Source organism: Apodemus sylvaticus, chromosome 17 (genome assembly GCF_947179515.1).
Source record: "Apodemus sylvaticus chromosome 17, mApoSyl1.1, whole genome shotgun sequence".
Lineage (NCBI taxonomy): Eukaryota > Metazoa > Chordata > Mammalia > Rodentia > Muridae > Apodemus > Apodemus sylvaticus.
In genome coordinates, this window is record NC_067488.1 from 7,674,970 (window position 1) to 7,697,367 (window position 22,398).

At 41.6% G+C, this 22,398-nt stretch overlaps 1 protein-coding gene across 2 annotated transcripts in view; it reads right to left on the reverse strand.

Annotated features, from left to right (window-relative positions):
* Lrp12 (LDL receptor related protein 12) overlaps positions 1–22,398 on the reverse strand; it is a 73,931-nt gene that overhangs the window by 5,668 nt on the left and 45,865 nt on the right. For both annotated transcript variants that reach the window (XM_052161237.1, XM_052161236.1), the window contains 3 exons: positions 8,010–8,145; positions 3,540–3,742; positions 1,461–2,565 (listed from right to left, as the gene is read on the reverse strand). In XM_052161237.1, the coding sequence (XP_052017197.1) occupies positions 1,461–2,565; positions 3,540–3,742; positions 8,010–8,145 (1,444 nt within the window). The remainder of the gene's footprint in view (positions 1–1,460; positions 2,566–3,539; positions 3,743–8,009; positions 8,146–22,398) is intronic.

A 22,398-nucleotide genomic window follows, 5' to 3' on the forward strand; every position in this document is an offset into this window, starting at 1 on the left:
CCCTCTACTCTGGGAACGTAAGGCTCATGTGAGCAGGATGTTCAGAAGGTGCTGAATGCTAGTAAGATCCTAGATTACTATGTCTTAATAGACAGAAATGTCTGCCAAAGGAAATATCTGTACACGACAAAATAACCGACTTTAAAAACCCAAACCCCTGTATTTTAGAAGACAATTGGTGAAAGGTCTCAGCAGACATTTTGTCCACTATGTCCAACTGAGTGGACTACAGTGACGTAATCTGAGACCTGACTCTCCATTGGTAAAAGCTCCAGGCATTTATATTTGCTCAGAGAAAAGATGCACAACGGCTCTCGTGGCCCCATGCATCTGTGCACCATCTGTGTTCTCTAACCGTTTGGCATGGTCTTTGCTAATTGATCATTTGTAGCAGTTAGGACTGAAGGCAGCTGTCCCCACAATGCCCTCTAGGGAGATGCCCCTCCCCCCCATTAACATCTCTCAATTTGTCTTATGTCACACTGGAAGCTGCTCTCCCTGAAGTCCATTCTCCCTGCCCTCTGAGAAATGCAGAACATGCCCCGGCAGGCCGAGCTCCTCCGCCATGCTATCAGTCCCTCCTGTGTTCCCAAGGCTCCAGACAAAATGAATTCTGTGCGTATTCTTGGGGCAATGCTGGGAATTCTTCTACATACTCCCCAGAAAAGAGCCCTCCAGGATCTCCTCCCTACCACCTACTCACACATTTCAAATGGCACCTCCTGGAATAAGGACCTCACGTGCCCCCATCATGGGGGAGACTTTAGATCTCTCACTGCTCAGGTGGGCTTACCCCCCCACCAAGTCTCTCCTCATCATCAGCCATGAGCCTGCGTGTGTGACACCGGCTCGTTCACTCCCTTATCACTGTAGACTGCTATAGACACTGGACTCTCAGACATGTGGGATTACTGAGTATTTATGAAAACAAAACAAACTGTAACTGAGAATAAAGCTTGCAGTGAGCTAGTAAATAGAGCACTGACTTTTCTCTCCTGATAAAGCTAAGTAATACTTTGTATTATGTTTATCTTTGACCATTGGGCTTTCCATCCTAATTTTATGTATCCTAAGTTTATATATCTCTAAGCCACATCAAAAGGAATAATGGCAAACATTTGAGGCACACTTTGAAATCTTTCCTGTTTTTGTGTGTGCATATGTGCATGAGTGTGTTTTCCTGTGTGCATTTGACCTTGGGTGTCAATCTTGAGTAACCATCCACCTTTTATTGAGACCTGGAGATTTCCAATTAGGTTAGACTGGCTGGCCGGCAACCCCCAGGGATCCTCACGTCTCTACTAGCACTGGAATTAACGTGTGTTCAGTACCATGTTTAACTGTGTGTGGCACTCACACTTGTGTGGCAAGCACTTTACCATCTAAGCTGCCCCATGCCCAGGCCCTGGGCCACACATTTATTGCAGAAACCGTAAGCGTCAGTCTGTCTTGATACGGACCTCCGCTCAAACATTCTCAGAGAATAAAGTTTGCAAGTGCACCCCAACGCAATGACGAGCAGCAGGCCGCAGATGAGGCTCCCGATGACGGCTGCTGTTATCACTCTGGTGGGCACGATGACTGGGCAGTTCTCCTCATCACTGCCATCGCCGCAGTCATCCTGGGAATCACACACCCAGCTTTCAAACACGCAGCGGTTGTTCTTACAGTGGAAATTCCCTGGCTGGCAAAAGAAGCAGTTTTTTTCATCAGAGCCATTTGGACAGTGGTTTTGGTAGTTGCAGCGATCAGAACGAGGGTAGCAGACCCCATTCCGAGAACATGGAAATTCTTCCTTTTGGCACATGGTACAATTGACTTCGTCCCTTCCGTTTGGGCAATGCCAGTACCCGTCACAGCGTTGCTGCTCTGTGTAGCACCCCCAGTTCCCCCCACACGGTATTTCCCACGGCAAACAGAAGCCGTCCACTTGGTAAGTAGCATTGAACCCTCTCGCAGCGTTCACTTTGTCAGCACAGAAATGCACTCTTATCTGTCCAGAGGAAGAAACGACGGTCAAAGGAGCATGAGAATCAAAAGCCGTCAGCACACGCAGAAGCTTTCGAGGATTCTCCTCCAGTCCGTCATATATTTTGACATAATCACCATATCCGGTACCATCGAGTTTAAAATCAGTGAACCGTAGGATGACTTTCCGATGATCACCAGTGTCTATGAGCCAGGTGCAGTTACTTCCAGGAGGGTAAAAGTCGGGGTAGTTGGGAGAATTGAAGGTGCCATAGAAGTATTTTAACCACTGTCCGCATGTGGGCATGGCACAGTCAATCTCATCTCCTAGGTCCAGGCAGTCAATGTTCCCGTCACACTTTAGGGACTCGGGGAGGCACGTGTAAACTTTGGTGAAGCGGGACAGACACTGGAACTGGTTGTAGGCGCAGGGCTGGAAAGCGGCCGTCGTTGGGGGGCGCGCGTCTTCGGCACAGACCTCCTCATCAGAGCTATCTCCACACTCGTCCATGCTGTTACACTTCCAGGCGTCTGGAATGCACTTCCCATTACCACAGCGGAACTGATCACAGGCGCAGTTTGGCTCCTCGGATTTCCCTGGAGAGTGTGGCAAGGAAAGAACACAGGTAAAGCACACGCACACTTGAGAAGACGTGCGAGTCTTTATAACGATGGTGGCAGGGCTTCTAGAAACCATGTTCGGAGTATGTTCACATCTGGCGGGAGACAGCACGGGCACTGCAACAATCCCATCTGTTCAATGTCTGTTCCCTGCCCACAAAGTTCCTGCAGTTTAACCTAAGAAGAAGGCCAGTTTTGTCTGGCAGAGCCATTTCACCGTAAGACGCGTAGTGAAATGATCCGCGACACAGCAGCCAAAGGACACACTGTGTAAAGAATGCGACTCTTTACAAACAGAATCAGAACACGAGAGATGTCTAAAGAAGAAAATCATTCAAGGAACTGCTACCAAATACTTTTCACTCTCTCCTATAGTTCTTGTCTCTGTCTGCAAGCACAGCAGTAACTCAGTGTCCTCTGTGGTGTGTTTACGGTTTAGGTCTGCTTTTGATAAATGTCATCTTAACTTTAAGTCATGATCAAAGACTTCCACATGTGCATGACTTGCTCTTGTTTGGAAATGGTTTAAGAAAAGCAAAAATTTGAAAGTCTGAGACTATAAACTATGTTGGTGGGGTGGGTTCGGCCCTTTGTTTAATAAGGTGTAATGAAAACAGTAATTCACATACCAAAACCTACGCTCTGACGCCACGCTTGAGATATGGGCAAGTGCTTGGAGAAAGTGTACTTTCAAGTGTACTTTCAATTTAAGATTTTTTTTTTTAAAAATATCTTAGTTCATGACGTTAATAATGTTATTATGTTATGTAAAACATCAAACCGGAATCTGAAATCTGAAGGCGTCTGACTCCAGCTTCTAATCTTCACTCTCAGCCGCCTGAGGCCGGGCCTACTCAGGATTAAATGGACACTGTTCAGAAAATTAACTCTGACATGACTGTGTAGGCAGTGCACAGACTGTGGCGCAGCACCTTCTTCTTCAGACGCACCTGAGAAGTACGCCAGCCGGAAGCCCTTCCTGGACACGCTGCCGTCCGAGTGGAACCGGACCCAGACGTGGTCTTGGGAAGAGATGTACGGCGGTGGGATTGTAGACCCACAAGCTCTGTAACTTTCAATATTCTTGTATGTTTCTATTGTCAGCCAGTCCAAAGTGCATCTTCTGGACCCCTGGATATCAAAATCCTGAAAGCTGTAACAAGAGAAAGTAGGAAAAGACTAAAAAAAATTGACAAGAATGTCCAGAAAGATGTGATGCGACTGAAGACAACTCTTAAGTCCCTACTGCTTCTGCCCCGGCCGTGGTCACACCACAGCAGCACACACCTCTTCCACAGTCCTCGTGCGCCCATCTCCCTATGCTTCCAGAACAGTCTTCCTCTTCATAAGGGAAGCCCAGAGCCCAAGCCAAGCTGAACACCCGCTGACGCGTCCTACATCTCTCCATGCTTGAGCTGGAAACTCAAGCATGGAGAAGCAGACAGCGAGGCCCGTCTTTCCTCCGTTAGATTCCGTCACCCACTCCATGAAAGCAGCTTCAGTTAACGTTTTCTGGACAGCAAATCAGGACATGGGGGTGAGGGGGCAGAGGGGGCAAACAAAAGAGCAGCATTTGTGTGAGGAGTCTCTGAGGTTGAGAATACTCCTTCATATAAATCACTTTATAGCTGAGCATCATCATGGAGTTCCTAAGATACCGGCAACAGAAGCTCAAACGAGCATGAAGCAGCCACCACTTGTAGAAATGAGGAATTCAATTTTGCTTTCAACATCTGAATATGGCTCACTAACAAATGAAAATGTGACTTTATCTCTCTGCCTCTGATTTCAATCAAGTGATAAGGAAGTTAACTGGAAGGATTATGTCAAGCTGCTTTCTCTCTGAATACTCTGAACAACTCCAACTCAGGCTCTTTGCCTCCGGCCTTCCGTTATTATGTACGATGCTTTCAGAGATCTCCACACATAAGCATCTCTCTCTTACACCAGAGGAGTCAGATTTTCATAGTACATTTAAGTTTTTAACAGTCTAAAAATACTACTTACATGGAAAAGTTATTAAAACTGTGATTTGTCTTAGTCAATATGCCAATAAGCATACATCACTATATTATAAATAGTTACATTTAAATGCAATTATATTTTATAATGCTATTTGCTTTTATAAATTAAGATACATTCTGGTAATTGGCTCATATGTTTTACTAGACTATCAAGTACTGAGTGGACAAAAATGGTTAAGAAGAAACACCTGATGGCACAAACGTGAAATGCCTGAGGAAGCTTCCGTTTCAGGTTGACTTCATTCGTTTTATCTTAGCACTTACTTCTCTCATACAGTCTGGAGTCTGGGCGTGAGCGCAGGCTGGGGAAGGTTCTTTGGTGGGGCTTTCCCACCCCCTCATTTCCTTGTGTTCCCTCTCCAGGTGTCTACTTTAGCGCTGGTCTTGCCTGGCGGCTCACATGTACGGCTGAGGGACAAGGATAAGTCGTCTATGTCTTCAGCTCTAGGGTTTATGCAGGGAGCTCTCACTTGGGCAGTCTAAGGTCCGCCACCCTGTTTCAGCTCAGACTGCCTAAAGTCACGTTTCTTAAGGAAGCTGAGGCAGGAAGATCATAAACTCTGAAGTTCACTGGCTACATATCTAGGTCTGGTCCTTAAAATAGTAAACAGACAAGCAAAAACTACCGTATTTCCATATTCTTATATAGTTCATGTTATTAAGGATTTTAATTTTATCTTAAATTTAAGGGTGAATGCTCATTTTATCCTTACTTAAATAGATATTTTAAATCATCTACCTGGAAGCAATATACTTTTTGTTTTACTTATTAAAAAGTAAATTAATATAAAGTTTCCTATCATGAGCTCATCTGAACATCTGAATGTGTTACATATAATCATGCATAGAACTCTGTGAATAACTTAAAACCATATTTCAACAATTGCACATGAAGTGTTTTTCTCTATGTATATCCATCTGCTATTTTTTTCTAAAAAAATTGGCTATTGTCACAATAAAGACTTTATTACTAAAGTCACCATTTATCTGTGTAAATCTAAATTCATTAACTCCTTCCAAAGTCTGCAACCCCTGTGAGTGGAGCTCATTTCAGCTTTGTTCTGCATCTCAACAGCACCCTTTCTTGTCAGTGTATTTTGCTTTGTGAAATCTCTAAGATGCAACACACAATGGAATTCTCATGGCAGCATTCCGCAGCACTCTGTGCCGCAAGGATCTCCAAGCTTTACATGAGTGGGCTGCTAAGCTACAATTTTTAAAAAGATTTATTTTTTAATTATGTACATGTGGTGTGTGTGAGTGTGTGAGTGAGTGTGTGTGTTGCCAGGATGTACCTGAGTAGACCACATATAGACAGTACCCTAGAGGCTAAGCAGACACATGTGGCGTGTGTGAGTGTGTGAGTGAGTGTGTGTGTTGCCGGGATGTATCTGAGTAGACCATATATAGACAGTGCCCTAGAGGCTAGGATGGTGTCAGAGCCTCTAGAGCAGACGGCACAGACGGTGGGACTCTCCACGGGAGTGAATGCTGGGAAGAGAGCTCTGCTCCTCTGCAAGACCAGCAAGTGCTGAGCCACTGAGCTGCAATTTTAACTTTTAGGTTCAGACACAAATTCCTATTCACTCTAGTTTTACAGTAACAGCCCCATATTTGGTAAAAATATTATTCTGTCAGTATATTCAAGCTTAGTCATATTACAAATTACAGAAAGCAGCTGAACGGTCAGACTCCAGCTCTGATGGGTTTCTGCAGACATAACATGCTATCAATTAGGTGAGACAATCACATTTGTCACCTCTTAAGTTCTAGGAACTAAGGGAAAATACTTTACAGCTGTGGCTTATAGCTTTCACAGAGGAGTTGTGGGAAGGGAGACGGTTATTTCTCAAGGCTCTGGTTCTCTCATTATGTGGAAATACACAAAAAGTAAACTAAGTTACATGCTTTATTTTACAAATGTAGAAGGGGCTTGAGGTAATGCCCCACAGAGCACCTTGTAAATCTACAGCCTGGACCCCACCCTAAGCACTCAATGAGTGCATCGTCCTCCCGTTTCACTGCCCACGGCACTGCTTTGCTTGGGCGCATTTTCCCCTAACAGTCTTGACATAATGACTGTACACAGCATCAGTACTTTTTTAAAGACTTATTTATTTTATGTCTATGAGTACACTGCAGCTGTCTTCAGGCACACCGGACGAGGGCATCAGATCTCATTACAGATGGTTGTGAGCTGTGGTTGCTGGGAATTGAACTCAGGACCTCTGGAAGAACAGTGTTCTTAACTGCTGAGCCATCTCTCCAGCCCCCAAATAACCACTTTTTAAATCTTATTCTCAGTATTTTTCTCTCTATAAAGTTATAAATTTAAAAATTTTACCTTTTTATACAACGGTTATATTAAAATCTGAAGCTGATGGTAAATTTTCATAGAAATGCCAGATATGGGGGCTGTAGAAGCAGCTCATGTGTTAAGAGTGTATGCACATGTTCCTGTGGGTACATGTACACAGACATGTACACAGACATGTACGTGTGGCCGAAGGTCACGTCAGCTGATTCTTGTTCTTCACTAACCAATGTTTTCTGAGAGTCTCTAACTGGACTAGAATTTGTCAAATATGAGGTTTGGCTGTTCAAACTCGGGTTTTCATGCTGTGTGACACTTTTGTGACTGAATAGTCTCCCCAGCCCTCACTTTGCATTCCTAAACCATGTTATTTTGCTTCTAAGTTATAAAAAGAGGGCAGAGGAGAAGGATCTGTGAACAGGTGCTTGCTATGCATACATGAGGCCCTGACTTGGATGCCTAGAACCCACGTGGCATGGTGGCGCATGTTTGTAAGCCTAGTGCTTAGACGGGTGGGGGTATAGGCTCATGCCCAAAGCTCACTGGCTACTAGTCTAGCCAAAAGGCAGCTCCAGGTTCAGTAAGACCCTTCTCAAAAGGAAGGGTGCAGAGTAGCAGAGGGCTGCACACCAACGTGAGCCTCCAGCCTCCACAGCAGACATGATAAACACCCTGCACATGCAACCATAGCAAAGAAAGACAAAGCATCTCAAGATATGTTTAACAGCATGGTTAAAGTATTATGAGCACACCCCTGCGATCTGACTTTAACTCCCTTACGGAAGTTAACTAATGAGACTCAGGTTATGGAATGGGTCTTTGAGTTGAGCAGTGACTTTTGTTTGTCCCCATAAACTACCTAGAAAATTATACTTTTTAAAAAAGTAGCTGCAATGTCTCCGTGTAGTGATACCCTCTTACTGAGCTGAAAGAGCGTCAGTTAGATCATTACTTACTTTTTAAATGACACTGATAGCCATAACTTACTTTATGGTCTGCAAAACATCTCATATTGCTGTACCTATAGAAATTGTATTTATATTTCTAAATAAGAGAATAATAATATGAAAGGTATCAGTTACCTTATAGTAATGACTTCCCCTGGGTTTGCCCTTATGAGCCAGCTACAGTTGATTTTGGCAGGATAGTCTGAAGGCCAGCCTGGACTCGTGATGACTCCACTCGGCGCTCGGATTTGTTCTGGAGTCTCTCCACAAGCTGGAAGACAGCCACAGCAACCTTAGCTAGTCATGACATCTTAAATAAAAACAGCATTTCTTTGAAAAACAGAAACACTTCAGACATCAGTTCACATGCGCTAAGACGTGGTTCCGCAGGCTCAGGGAGCCTCTCTTGTCCACATGACACTTTTATTTTCTTCTCCAGAGGAGCCTTCTCCTTATTTGGATATTCCTAGCAAACACGGAGCTTTTCCAGTGAGATCACGCAGGCATCAGAGCTTTGAAGTCTAAGCATAAGTCAATTCCCCAATCCATCTTTCTCAAATTGATCTTTTAAATTTATTTTGTTGTGAGCTACCTAAAATTCAATATTTACTCAATAAATGTGCTTAGATCTTTAGGAGCAGTAAGTTGTTTTCAGTGAGCTTTAAATAATCATATGATGCTGAACTGTAGTTTTTGATACAAAGGACATGACTGGATAAAGTCAGTAAGATATTAAAACACTGTTGCTGCATTTACTCTAGAACAGCATCAGACATAAGCACAGGGCTGTGATCGGAACGAAAAGCCCCCATAGGCTCACACATTTCAACACCTGGCCCCTGGTTTGTTGCAAAATTTGGGTAGGTTTAGGAGGTGTGGCCTTGCTAAAAGAAGTATGTCACTTTGTGAGAGACTTTGAGGTTTCAAAAGCTACTTGTCATTCCTAGTTCCCACTTCCTGTTTGTGGAGACATGAGCCTTTTCTCACCTACTGTTTCCTGGCCACAGCCTCTCATCCCCCTGGGAATCACTAGCGCCCCGAAGCCTCTTTCCTTCTATAAGTTGCCTGGGTCATGGTGTTTTATCATAGTAAGGAAAAAATAACTAAGACAGGGGTCTTGAAAGATCCAAAACTATTAGAAACTACACTTCTGAAGTGATACTTAAAATACCACAGTCATTAAATACCTGAACACCACCACAGAAAGCATTTATGCTTACCTACGCCTTCATTTATCTAGAATCCTGCTGATGACCTGACAATGTGTTCTTCCCCAATCAAAATAAAAATGCTTGGCCAGACAGGAAAGAAAAAGAGAAAGAAACAAAAGAAAGAAAGCAGGAGAGAAACCAGATGAGGGACAAGGAAAAATAAAGCTGGCTAAAGGTTTTAGTAGAACTTAAACCCTTGTAAACTATCATTTCGTACAATTTTAATGAGTTACACTGGCTGACTTCTAAAGTAATGGCTGACTAGAAAAAGCTGCAGATTAGGAGAGAGCAGCTGCTAAGGGTGCATAAAGAATTACTAGAAATCTCGAGACAATTTTCAGAAAAATGAAAAAAGTTACATATCAAAGTAAAAAAAAACTGATGAGCACAATGTCCCAATTAATTAGCTAATTAGTGTCTGCACTTGGAAAAGCACTGCTGAGGAGAAATGAGTTGGTATGAGCACTGTATTCAGCCCCACATACTGCCCGAACTCTGACACCAAGTTTAAAAAAACTGGTGACCAGACTTGAAGGAAGCCAGACACCCTCAATGCAGTTTATAACAGGCACACTCTTCCTTTTAAACAGGTTGATGCTACTCAGAGCAATAGGAAATAAACCGCATAGTGTAAGAAATGTCATTGATGGTGTTCTAAATAAAGCAAGACAAATGCTTCCAGTCAGTTCTTGGATCTACAGAACAACTCACTGTCTGTAGAAAATACATTATTGTTTTTTTTTATTTTTAAAGATTTACTTATTATTATATCAAAGTACACAGTAGTTGTCTTTGGATGCACCAGAACAGGACATCAGATCTCATCATGGATGGTTGTGAGCCACCATGTAGTTGATGGGATTTGAACTCAGGACCTGTGGAAGAGCAGTCAGTGCTCTTAACCGCTGAGCCATCTCTCCAGCCCCACTACTGATGTTTTAAAGTATGTCCTACTCAGAGTGTCAGTTCAAGCCTAAAAGGGAATTAGGATGAACTGCCAACGGGGTCAGGTGCAAACCACTTTTAGAACATGGGGAGACACGGCTGAGAATGCAGGGCACACAACACACACCAAGGGCGCTGCCTTCATCTCACTGCCCGGTCTTAATTACTTATTAATTAATTATGTCTGTCTGTCTGTTTATATGCATTTAATTATTTATTGCTGTCATTAAGTTTCATTGCTAGTAAATGTCTTGAGCTGGGCATGGTGGAACACTCCTCCAGTGCCAGCACTTGGGAGGCAGAGAAGGAAGATCAGGAGTCTGAGGTCATCTCTGCCTATGCCACAGAGCAATTTCCCTCCTTTACAAGGAAAATGATTGTGATGAATGATGGTTCAAAAAGACCCAGCTTCTCCAAGTGTAATCCCATTATACGAACTTAGAGAAAATGAAGCGCAACTTTGCTTCAGTCCACCAACACAGCCACAGTAATCTCAGAAGATGATATTCTAAAGGCCTTGTTACTTTTTATCAAAGCAACTAGAACCCTGCATGCAGGAGATTCTGACATAGCAGAAAACTTCCAATTTTTAAATAAATACTACACTTATTCTAGGCAAAAACCATAAAGATTATTGTATTATTAGTTTTTTTAAAGTTAGGTTTTAAGAAAAATATCCAAGTATATGTGAAACCAATAGGTGGTGCTCACATACAAAACAGGTATAACTTTTGTGTGACGCATAGGACATGTGACTGTACATATACATGCAGGAGCACACATGAACATGAGCAAGTACATACAAATACACACGAAAACATGTATGCAAGTGTACGGGGCTGAGACATGCTGCCAGAGAGGATCAAGACTTACTACACGTACAATCCCATCTGTATTCACAGTGACACTGCCTTAAGACACACAGCATCCCCTCAGGAAATACAAAAATAACTACAGTAAAGAAGATTTTCCTTAGATTCACACTCTGACTTTGTTTTGCACATTCACAGAACGGTAGAATTTGGCATTTTGATCCAGTGGATTTAAAAGAGCCTTCAACTGATCTATAAACTCATTAAAATTGTGTGTTAACATGATTTCATTTAAGTACACAAAAAAACTGTATGAACTTTAAATCAGGGTTAACAATCTCCTCAAATATTTATCATTGTTTATGGTGATCTATGTCATTTTAGTCAATACACCCTAGTATAATGTATTGAGTTTACAGCAAATCATAGTATGACCTCATATACCTAAGAAAAACAAACTAAATTCCCCAAACTTAAACTGTCCTTTTTCTGTTCTGGATATGAGTTTACCTGTACTCTGCTCATCAACTGGAACAGGAAGCCCGCGGCTGTCTTCCACCTGCCATTATTGGCTTTCCTGGGGGACAAACTACTCAAACTTACTTAGTTGTACTTTCTTCATGTTAGACAAGAAGTCACTACTTGACTACTTCCAACTTCTTCAGCCCTCTCGCCCCTCATCACTTTCATCTGTGGTACATTTCCGAAAGCTCACCAGGATAAGAAAGATCTATCATCTGTCTTTCTTTCTTTCTTTCTTTCTTTCTTTCTTTCTTTCTTTCTTTCTTTCTTTCTTTCTTTCTTTCTTTCTTTCTTTCCTTTCTCTCTTTCTTTCCTTTCTCTCTCTCTTCTTCCTTCCTTTCCATACTTTGCATCCATTTGATTACACTAAAATCACTTTCAATTCTAACCTTAGCTATAGAAACGCACGCACACAGCACACACGGGCACATCCAGTGGCGCCCAGTTCTCAGATACTCATCTTCTTAGAGCACCTGGCACTCACCCTTTCTGAGTCTACTACGTACCTGTGGCTCTCCTCCTTCTGCCCTGCAGGCTGTCTTGGATTAGTGCCCTGGCTCCCCAGCCACTCTGGCCAGTGTGTTCCCGGCGTGCCCTGGAGCCTCGTCCTCACTGAGTACCCTGCACACGTGCAAGCCCACAGGTTATGTGCTTAAACTCTCTAGCCAGGGAGTCTGCATGGTCAGACGCTCACTGGACTAACCTTAAATTCAACACAGTCAAGATGTCGTGTTTCCACATGATGTTCTACAATCCACGTTGTCACTGGTGTAGGCACCATTTGGTCAAGAGAAAAGGGAAGTCAATAAAAGAAAATTTATGTCAAGAATATCACAGGGTGCCTCAGAAATTCACAAACTAGATTTGGTAATGAGGAGAACTGGAAGTTTCATCTGGAAACTAAGCTTGTTTTCGTTATGAAAGTTACCAAGGCCCAGCCTTCAAGTTAGTGCCTTTCAATCATTATTTCTTTCATTATGTTAGTATGCTATAAATGGCTTCATCCCATCTCAGCCCAATACGTCAGCTCTGATGCTTAATTGCAACTGTAATGTGAAGTGGTTTACTGTGTTTAACGTGATTAAATCTAAGCCACTATCTTCTTGCTTTTAAGTGGGTATTCAAATGGTGAAGACGAGAAAAGGGTACTGAAGGTACAAATACAATTACTTTGATAAGGAAATTGTCGCTTTTGATTGATTATAGTATGGTCAATATATAATATCATATATACCAAATCAGACTGGTGACTGGTAATGCCTGGATTGATTCAGGGAGAGCAGGCTTAGTTCATCAGGAAGGAGGGCAGAAGAAAGTTAGTATTTGCTCCAGAGTGAAAAGTCTCACGTAGAGGGAGTCGCTGGATGAAACTGGGGTGACGATGCGGGAGGCCTCATGCTCCCAAACACCACATTTACACCTTTAAAAGGGATGGTTTCCTTCCTTTAAAAAGGAAGGTTTGTTTTAATTTCACATGCTCTGGTATTCTGCCTGCCTGTATGTCTATGTAAGGGATCAGACCCAGCGCTGCAGTCGCAGCCGCCGCATGGGGAGGGGACGAGCCACGCCAACTCCCCAGCTCTCACATTCACAGCGTTTTGTTTTCAAACAGCCCTCTCCTTCTGGACTCTGACAGAAGTCCTGCTTTCCAGTCCTTCACTCTTGACCTTTTGCTTACATTCATTCAATCTAGGCCATCTCTATTGCTTATACATAATCATACGGTCTAGTTAATTCCTTACAAGAGTTAATTTATGTGTAACTGGCAATGGGAGGAATTTTGTTAGTATAATATAAAATTGTATGAAAAATTTCTCAGCATGTTAATGACTTAAGGTAGGAGTTTTTAGTTAAGGGGGTAAAAGCCCAGGAAAACCTTCCTTCATTACAAGGAGTGGCTACTTAGGGCTAAAGAATTGCCTGCTTTCTTGGATGCCCACCCTTCTTGGGAAGCTGTACATGTTGATGGAGGTGCGAAACCTTGTTACAACGGAGCACCTTCCTAGAGAAGGATTTGTCTGAAAGGAATTTGTTTCGTTCATGTTTGTTTTGGTTTTGTTGGTCCCTGTTGGAAAGGAAGGCCTTGAAGAAACACGCATGGGCCTCTGTGACTGAGCAACAGAGACCAACTGGAAACACAAACGTCTATGGATGTCTGACATGTCTGGTTGTTTTAGTGTATGCTGTGTAAAGCACAAGGTTTCCAAGCATACACACACACACTCACACACACACACATGCTTACACATATATACACACACATACACGTGTGTGCGCGCATACACACACGCATGCTTACACACATACACACACTCACACACATGCTTACACACACACATGCACACACACGCATGCTTACACACATACACACACTCACACACATATGCATGTGCTTACACACATATGCACACACACATGCTTACACACATATATACACATGCGCATGCTTACACACATACACACACACACACACACACACACATGCTTACACACATATATACACATGCGCCCATGTATGCACCCACGATGTCAAAATTGCTTAGCCTTTGCTCATTTTGCTTAAACTTCATAATTAGCATTATCAATTGTTTTATTATCTTGTGAACACAAACATAACCCCCCCCAAGCCTACCAAATCTACTTAATTTATTTTGGTGGGCACCTTTAGACACAAACAAAAATTCACGCCTGAACGATGGTGCACATCTAAGGCTTTTATTAAATTCTCCATTAACTCTAGGAATAGAACCCTGCTCCCATATCTCCGGTTACCATTTCCTGTCCACTCACTTTGAGGCAGTGAGAGGCCAGTGATTGGAGGGAGAGAGGAGGAGGAGCTAAGAGAAGGAGGGGCGGAGAGAGAGGGGGCCTGGAAGCTGATTGAGGGAGCAGAGGGGGAAATGCAGATCCAGATGGCGTCAGATGAGTTTATGGTGTGCTGAGAGGTTAAAAATATTGGGATAAAACTTTATCATTCTAATTTGGCACTATGTAATTGGGAGTTACATATACTTAAATATATTTGGTTAACTACTCAAGTCATGCTTTACTGGATACTTGGAAGGAGTGGGTGCTGGAGTGGGACCCCGGGACTTGGAGCAAAGGCCTGGCAGGGTGGTACTCTATTTTAATTATCTCCCGCCTCAGGTTACAGCCACAACAATTTAATTGTTAATTCAAAAGACAGCCACTTGCTGGGGTTGGTGGCATTTCTACTTGGAGATGAAGGCGCGAAGACTGGGACGCTGACGCCCACTTAGGTTCAGAGCAAGAGCCATCTTGGAAAAGCTTAGTCAATTAAACAGAGAAAACCAACAGCAAGAGAAAACAATGGCAGCTAAAGGTGGCCGGCAGCATGTCGGCAGGGCGTGCCGTGCACACAGGGCACCTGCAACTTACAGAAGACAGTGACAGTTTTACGATTCTAAGGTGGCAAAGGTACTCAGAGGGCTTAACTAAATACTATTCTAGCTAACATGCATGCATCCTGGTCCTCAGGAGAAATTTACTCAAGAATGAAGGGGTTAAGAGGTCCTTTGATGGATTTCTTAGTAAGATTTTTGATTTAGTTTACTAGTTTAAAATAGTTGTCATTTGTATGACTTAAAAATTAAGCAAAACTAATAAAATACAAGACTTCAAGTTTCTATTGATATTTCAATAATCTTACAGTAAAAGCACAGAACTGTGGTTGTAAAAGTAGATTAATACACCAGGCTTTTCTCTCTAAACAGTCATTTTTACGGCAGTCATTTAAAACCGGAGGCTTCGGATGACCTCTATTAAGATGAGGATGGGAGAGACGAGATCATGTCAAAGTCATGTCAAATAAATCCTTCAATTTCAGACTTCGTGGGCTTTAAAGCTTGGAAAAAGAAGTTCGCAATGAAATTTATGATTTGACCTAAACTACTTGTAAAAGAAAATGTATAGTTTCTTTTCAATGGATGAAAACCCAGGTTTCTTTTGAGAGCTGACAAGCGTTGACATTTTACAGCAACAAGTGGCTGAATGTACTAGGTTGTGGGTTGAACAAATCACAGAATAAGTTAGTCACTACACTCACGGACTACCGAATTTCCTAAGACAACATGAAGGGCTTGAAGAACACCTGATATTCCATGGAAGTTTAAAAGCTATGTTAGGATATACAACCATCAGCTGAGTCTGAGAAACACAAGTTATTATAAGAAATACATAATGAGTACAAGGATAGACTATCACATATATACTTAAGATGACTTTTAAAATGCCATATTTAATGTAATCTTTACAAGGCAATCTGAGGCCTGTCCTTTTCCATCTCTGCTTCTCCTGGCTTCTGTCAATGACACTGAATCACTGCCTTCTGAACATGCTGGTTCAGAGGATGTTTTTAATACCTATATTTATGTACATATAAAGAAAGAAGTCCTTTGTTCTTAGTCTGTTGTAGTCCCCTTTTCTATACTTAATTCAGGAGGTTTTTTTTGTAAATCCCCCCCTCCCACTCAATAATACCACGTACTTAACTCCAGGTGTGAGGAGAAAAAGTACTGAGGCAAAGAGATCAACTTGAAAGAAAACACCCGGAAGTGACGTGCCCAGTTTTTTGAGGAACAGCCAGACTGATTTCCAGAGTGGTTGTACCAATTTACAACCCCACCAGCAGTGGAGGAGTGTTCCTCTTTCTCCTATGTTCATAGCAGCTCTATTTATAATAGCCAGAAGCTGGAAAGAACCCAGGTATCCCTCAACTGAAGAATGGATGCAAAAAATGTGGTATATATACACAATGGAGTACTATTCAGCCATTAGAAACAATGAATTCATGAAATTCTTAGACAAATGGATGGAGCTGGAGAACATCATACTAAGTGAGGTAACCCAGACTCAAAAGATGAATTATGATATGCACTCACTAATAAATGGATATTAACCTAGAAAATTTGAGTACCCAAAACATAATCCACACATCAAATGAAGTACAAGAAGAACGGAGGAGTGGCCCCTGGTTCTGGAAAGACTCAGTGTAGCAGTATAAGGCAAAACCAGAACAGGGAAGTGGGAAGGGGTGGATCAGAGAACAGGTGGAGGGAAGGGGGCTTATGTGACTTTTGGGGAGTGGGGGGGCAGAAAAGGGGAAATCACTTGAAATGTAAATAAAAAAATATATGGAATTAAAAAAAAAGAAAGAAAGAAAACATGTAAGAAAGTGCTATTATAAGGGGTTGACTCCAATTAAAGAGCTGTATTTTGGGGGCAGGGAGCCATTGCTGGGGCTAGGAAGACAGCCCAGTTGCTAAAGTGCTTGCTTTGACGCACAAGTGCCAGCTCAACCTGCAGTGTCTGTGTGAGAACAGCAGTGGTGTATGGTCCCCCAATCCTGCTATGGGGGAGGCACCCCTGGGGTTCACTGACTGGCCATTCAGTCTATGCTTCCCCACAGACTACAGGGCAATCAGGGCTCCTGTCTCAAAAACCCAAATTAAAGAAGGTGGTGCGCTCAGTGCTTAGTGTACCATCTGTGTCACAGTCCACCAAGGTTCAAGGAACATCACAGCAGGAGAGGGATCAGGGAGACTGTAGGAGGCAGAGGCTGTGGAGCTGGTGGACAGCCCTGGGCTTGTATTTTGATGCTAATTCCACTCCTCAGAGGGGCTGCAGATGAGGAGTTGCCTTGTGACCCTTCACCCCACCTTAACTTTTCAAATAAAGGCTTGAGCCAATGATTGGGCAGGAGGAAGTTGGAGGAGCTGAGAGTCTAGGGGAGGAGTGACTGAGGGTGAGGGGGGGGGTAGGAGGGGGAGAAGCTACGGTAGATGAACAGAGATGCAGCAGAGAGAGAAACTCTTGGCCTGGAGAAACCGCAAGTTATATGGGATAATTAATATACATGGAAATAGAGTAGAGTAGCTTGTAGCTTGTTTTGTTAACTGAGTTGAGATTTCTTTTACCAGGGAATTGGGATGGAAACAACGTAGCAACAGTGGAGGACTTCTGGGATGCACTGTCTTCCGGACATGACAGACTGTTGCACTCATGACTCCTAATGCTTGGCTGCCTGCATAGGAGCTGGGCGAGGCTGAGCCAGCAGATACCCAGCAGAGGTCGAGGAGAGGCTCATGAGGCCTCATCCCTAACTGGTGAGGCTGCTGGCAAGGGCAGATTTCTTTAAGGGTGTAGTTTTCCGCAGGGTGCCATGCTCCGTGGATAATTTAAAGAAAGTGTGAATTTGGAGGGGGAAAACAGTGGGTTCTGGGAAGAAAGGAAGGCAGACAAATACACTGCATGCATGGATGAATTCACTTATACTTTTCAAAAAATAAATAAATAAAATAAAAAACGAAAACAAAAACAAAAACACAAGGCAAAAATCCCCAAAACCAAAGCGGGTGACTCCTGAGAATGGCCTACCCAAGGTAGTTTCTGGCTTCTAGACACAGGCACACCTGTGCAGGTGGGTGTGTCATTAAACATGTGGAAAATACTGTAGCCATGTAAGTCAAAGGCAGTGACTGTTGAAAAACAGACCATGTCGTTAAATAATTTACATGAAAACCCGGCCCACTGCCGGTTCAAGAGAGTGTAATTGACATGCATATTCTCCTGCGTTAGCACAGACACAAGGGTGGATACAGCAACAGAATTATTCCCACTACCCTAAGTGCATTCCTTAAGAACCAAATTACTTTGCTTGGACATTAGTTCTAATCAAAGCAGGTAATTCTATGGTTTCTTGAAGAAATTACAATGTTCATAACAAATAATGTGAAAACGATGTTAAATGGTGGTAAAATAAAGCACCCAATAAAGTCAGAAGAGACACCATATGAAGAGGAACTCTAGCATGGAGTAAACCGGGATCCGAGAAAGGCAAGGAAGGAAGCTGAGGTTGATTACACTATAATCACGAACCGTCCCTGGGAAGTTCCTCAGCACGACGAGCAAGTCTGAAATCGCTGGCAAAGCACAGGATAAGATGAACTGGGAGGATTCAACCTTTTATACTTTTTTTAAAGTCATGAGTGCATTCTTTTTTTCCTGCAAGGGCATAAAAAAGTATTGTTATAGTGCCTACATTTTCTAATTTACACACTAGAGAATTAAATGCTGAGCAAGGGATTATTTCTATTTCCTGGATGGGGAAAACTATTAATTTCTGAAGATGGTGGTGACTCTTGAGGAAAGCACCTGCATTGATGTAGAGCAGACGGGGCAGGAAGCGGTACTTGGCAAACAGGCTGGTCTCAGCGTCCATGATTTCCAAACCATCTATCTCTATCAGCCATGACACAATGTATATTATATCTAAGTCATTATGTCCTTTGTGTGCTTAAGAGAGGGTAATAAAAACTATCATCTCCTTTATTCGGGATCATATTTCTATTTGTGTAGATTATTTGGTCAAAAAACTCCCTTATTTATACTGCATGACATTAGCAAGCTGGTATCAAAAGTCCAGTGTGCCCACCCGTAGCTAGTTTTTTGCAAGCATAACAGAGTACCAAAGATAATCAATGAAAAAAGAGGTCCTTCTGACTCACAGCTTCAGAAGGCTGGTGCCTGTGATGCCTCATGAGATGTCAGAAAGTCGGACAGTAAGAAAGGACGCAGAGTCCTGCGGTCAGCACTGGGGGAGGCCGATCACAAGACCTTCCACAGGCCTCACCTCTGAAATGCTCCACTGTCTACTACGAGTCTTATCTTGGGGGTCTAAGCGTTTATGTGTAGACCTTTTACAAATGTCCAAACTAAATTACCCACTAAGTGACTGGCTTTGTACAACAGAATATTTTGCAAAATTACAGATAATTAGTATGCAATCACACCTTGAAAAATTATTCTCAAAGTGTCAGGGAAAATATTACATATGTGAACATGTGTGTTTTACCTTTGAGGGGAATGCCCACTCAGTGCAGTGGACCTGATCATCTAAGCACAATACACTCTCATAACATGCTTTGACTGCAGTCTAGATGCTCGCCCTGTTTTAATGCTGAGTTTATTCACTGTTCCAAATGATATTACAACATGAAAATACATCATAATCTTATTAAAACAACCATTTAATAGATATTTGATAACCTACAAAACATGATTATATAACAGATTAATATAAGTACATTATTGTATAGTAAAATATTAACAAGATTGTTACACAACATATGATATAAAAATGATGGTTTCTCTGTTACCTCCCTCGGGCTCACAGGGGCGCTCTAACACAGAGTCTGAAGCACTTCAGGACCAGGCTCTGGGGAGGCAGGCAATGCACAGTATCCTATATTAATGTGCGTTACTTTCCTTAAGAATGTAGTATCTTGTGTCCCCACTCCCTTTCTTTGTCTGAAGGAGTTTTTTTTGGTTCACACCAAGTTCTATTTTATATTCTCTAATCTTAAAAATCTAAAAACTCATCACCAACTAGAACATTGTACCTTCCTATGTCTTTCTTCATTTGAAATGTGGATAAAAGCACTGGTCAATGAAAAAGTGAAATTCTTTCTGGTTGCTTCAGCAAAAGATCAAGGTACTTGATTGAAAAACTGTAAAATATCATTGAAATCCCACAGAAAGGTACAAAAGATCACTCTTCATTCATGTAACTTTCTATGTTAAAATTATCCACACAGCACTATTAAATAATTGCCATTTTTTTCCTTTCAGATTCCTTACTGACAAGCCCTTAAGAATTCTAGAATTAATATTTCATCAGACTAAATGTTCTTCAGTGAAACTGTAAAATATTACATTGTAGTGTTTAAAATTAAAGCAATAGCTAAAAACAAGCCATTTCACCACAACTTGTTAACTCTTGCATAAGGAAAGCAACTTCAAGTAAGACAGCAGTAAGTCCGTCTGCCCCCCCCCCCCCACTTCTGCCCCCAAGTCCCCCACTGCCTTTCACAAGGCTAGGCTCTGGGGATCTGCGGGTGCTGGCTCTCTAAGTGGCAGAGCAGGGAGCTATAAAATGCAAACACGGAAAGGTAACAGAGGAAGATTCTCCAAGAATCAACTCTGACAATTAAACAATTACGCTTAAAAACCATCGGAAGTCTACACTTTGCTATGCTACATATTAACAAGGATTAAAGATTTTAAAGGCAATATTCTTTTTCTTAGCTTTCACATGTTCACTCCGCCCGATAAAAGATTCCACATCAAATGTAGAACAGATTCCAAACAAAACTAACCTCATTTAGCACATTCAATTCTTGCTATTATATTAAAAGGTAGGAACGCAGAGCTGTCTCATTGTTGAATGATTATGACATGCCTGTGTTAACATTAAAATAAAACAGAAAACAAACAAAACCTTCCAGGTGAGAATGGATTAAGCCCCCAAATCTCTTCTAACAACCAGAATAATAATTTAAAAAAACCCAGCATAGTTTTTGTCTAATTAGAGACAGAAGTCAATTTTATTTTGTTTTTGTTTACAATATTACATTTCTAGGCCACAAAAAAGGAACAATTAATTTCTTATTTATTTTCATTTAAAAAGAAAGGTCAGAAAAGTAAAAGGTTGGGTCCTGACAGAATTACCACAAGGAAAAATATTAACAAATGATGATCACATCTAATGTAAACATTCATATTTGCTACAAATAGCTGTGTCAATTGTTATAACCTCTTTTGATACAATAATTCTATTAGGATTTTATACTATGAATACAATTTTAGAAATAAAAATGTTAGTTACATATTAATATATCTAGCACCATGATCTGCACTAGAGGGAAACCACTGGGTACAGTTCCAAACATTAAATATAAATCCTACAGGATGTGAATTTTACGTAAGCATTAAAGCAATGGAATAAACATGAATATAAATAAAAATATAAAATATAAAATTTTAAACAGAAAGGGCAAGAGATAAGATTAGTCACAATACAAGTGAAAATTTAATTTTAAGGCACGCACAGAAAAGGTACAAATGAAATAAATTAAAATATTATATATACTGTGACTGCATCATGATAAAAATATCTCCTGCGTTCTAAGAGAGTGGAACTTCTGCTGGACCTCACAGCCAGAGTTATCAATACATCTGGAGGTCACTGAGGAGACAAGAGTGCTAGCAGACTATATTCAGCCTGTTTGTTTAGCTTGGTTTTAAGAGGACAAGTAACCATGAACTTGCCTTGGATTCCTAGGTAATCAGTTGTTAGAGCTAATCAACAGATGCAATCTTAAGTTACATCATTTCCACGCCCTGGCCCAGAGAAATTCATGTGCATGATCGTTTGCTGGACGCACAAGTACAAAGGTTGGAAGCGATCTGAGCGAGTCACCACCATAAATTCTGGATGCAACATTTGGATACTAGTTGATAAACAAGGATCTTGACCTTGCTATCTGGGTGAATTGAAGTAAGTGGCTTAATCCCTTGTATGACTCCATCCAAGATTTCTGTAAAGGATTCCTCTTTCCTTCTCTGTGGGAAGCCCTTTGTTAGGTACAGACAGAGGGACACGGGAGGACAGGAACTGAGCAGACAGAGGGCAGAGAGGATGAAGGAGAAGATCCTGACCTGGGCATGTTCTTGGTTAAATGGCCCCAAGGATTAAGTGCTTTCTTTCTTAATGCAACACACCTGACACTCTACTGGTTACTCAGTCAATCACTAGTGTGTTTAGTCCCTGCAATACACTTACCAGGAGGCTAAGTGTAAAAGGTGATTTTCCTTATCTTTTTGCTTTTTCATTTATTTGAAAAAATTTAATGAAACTGTAATTCAATGAATAAACAAAATTTTGAAGACCAACCTGATTTAGAAGCAATCAAAAGTAAAAAAAAAAATCAGATATTGGTTGTTTAAGTCGAACTCATAAGTTGGAGTAAAACTTAGTTTAAATTAAACACATCTTTAAAAATCAAATGTTTGTTTAACAGGTACAAATGCCTTGTTATTAATAGCCTGACCTAAAACATGTACCATTCCAGTAGAGTTAAGAAGCTACAGTTTGGCTATATTTTTTTAAGTAAAAGAAATTTAAATGAACAATTTAACTTAAATGAAAATTTAGATTTAATATTTAAAACTACA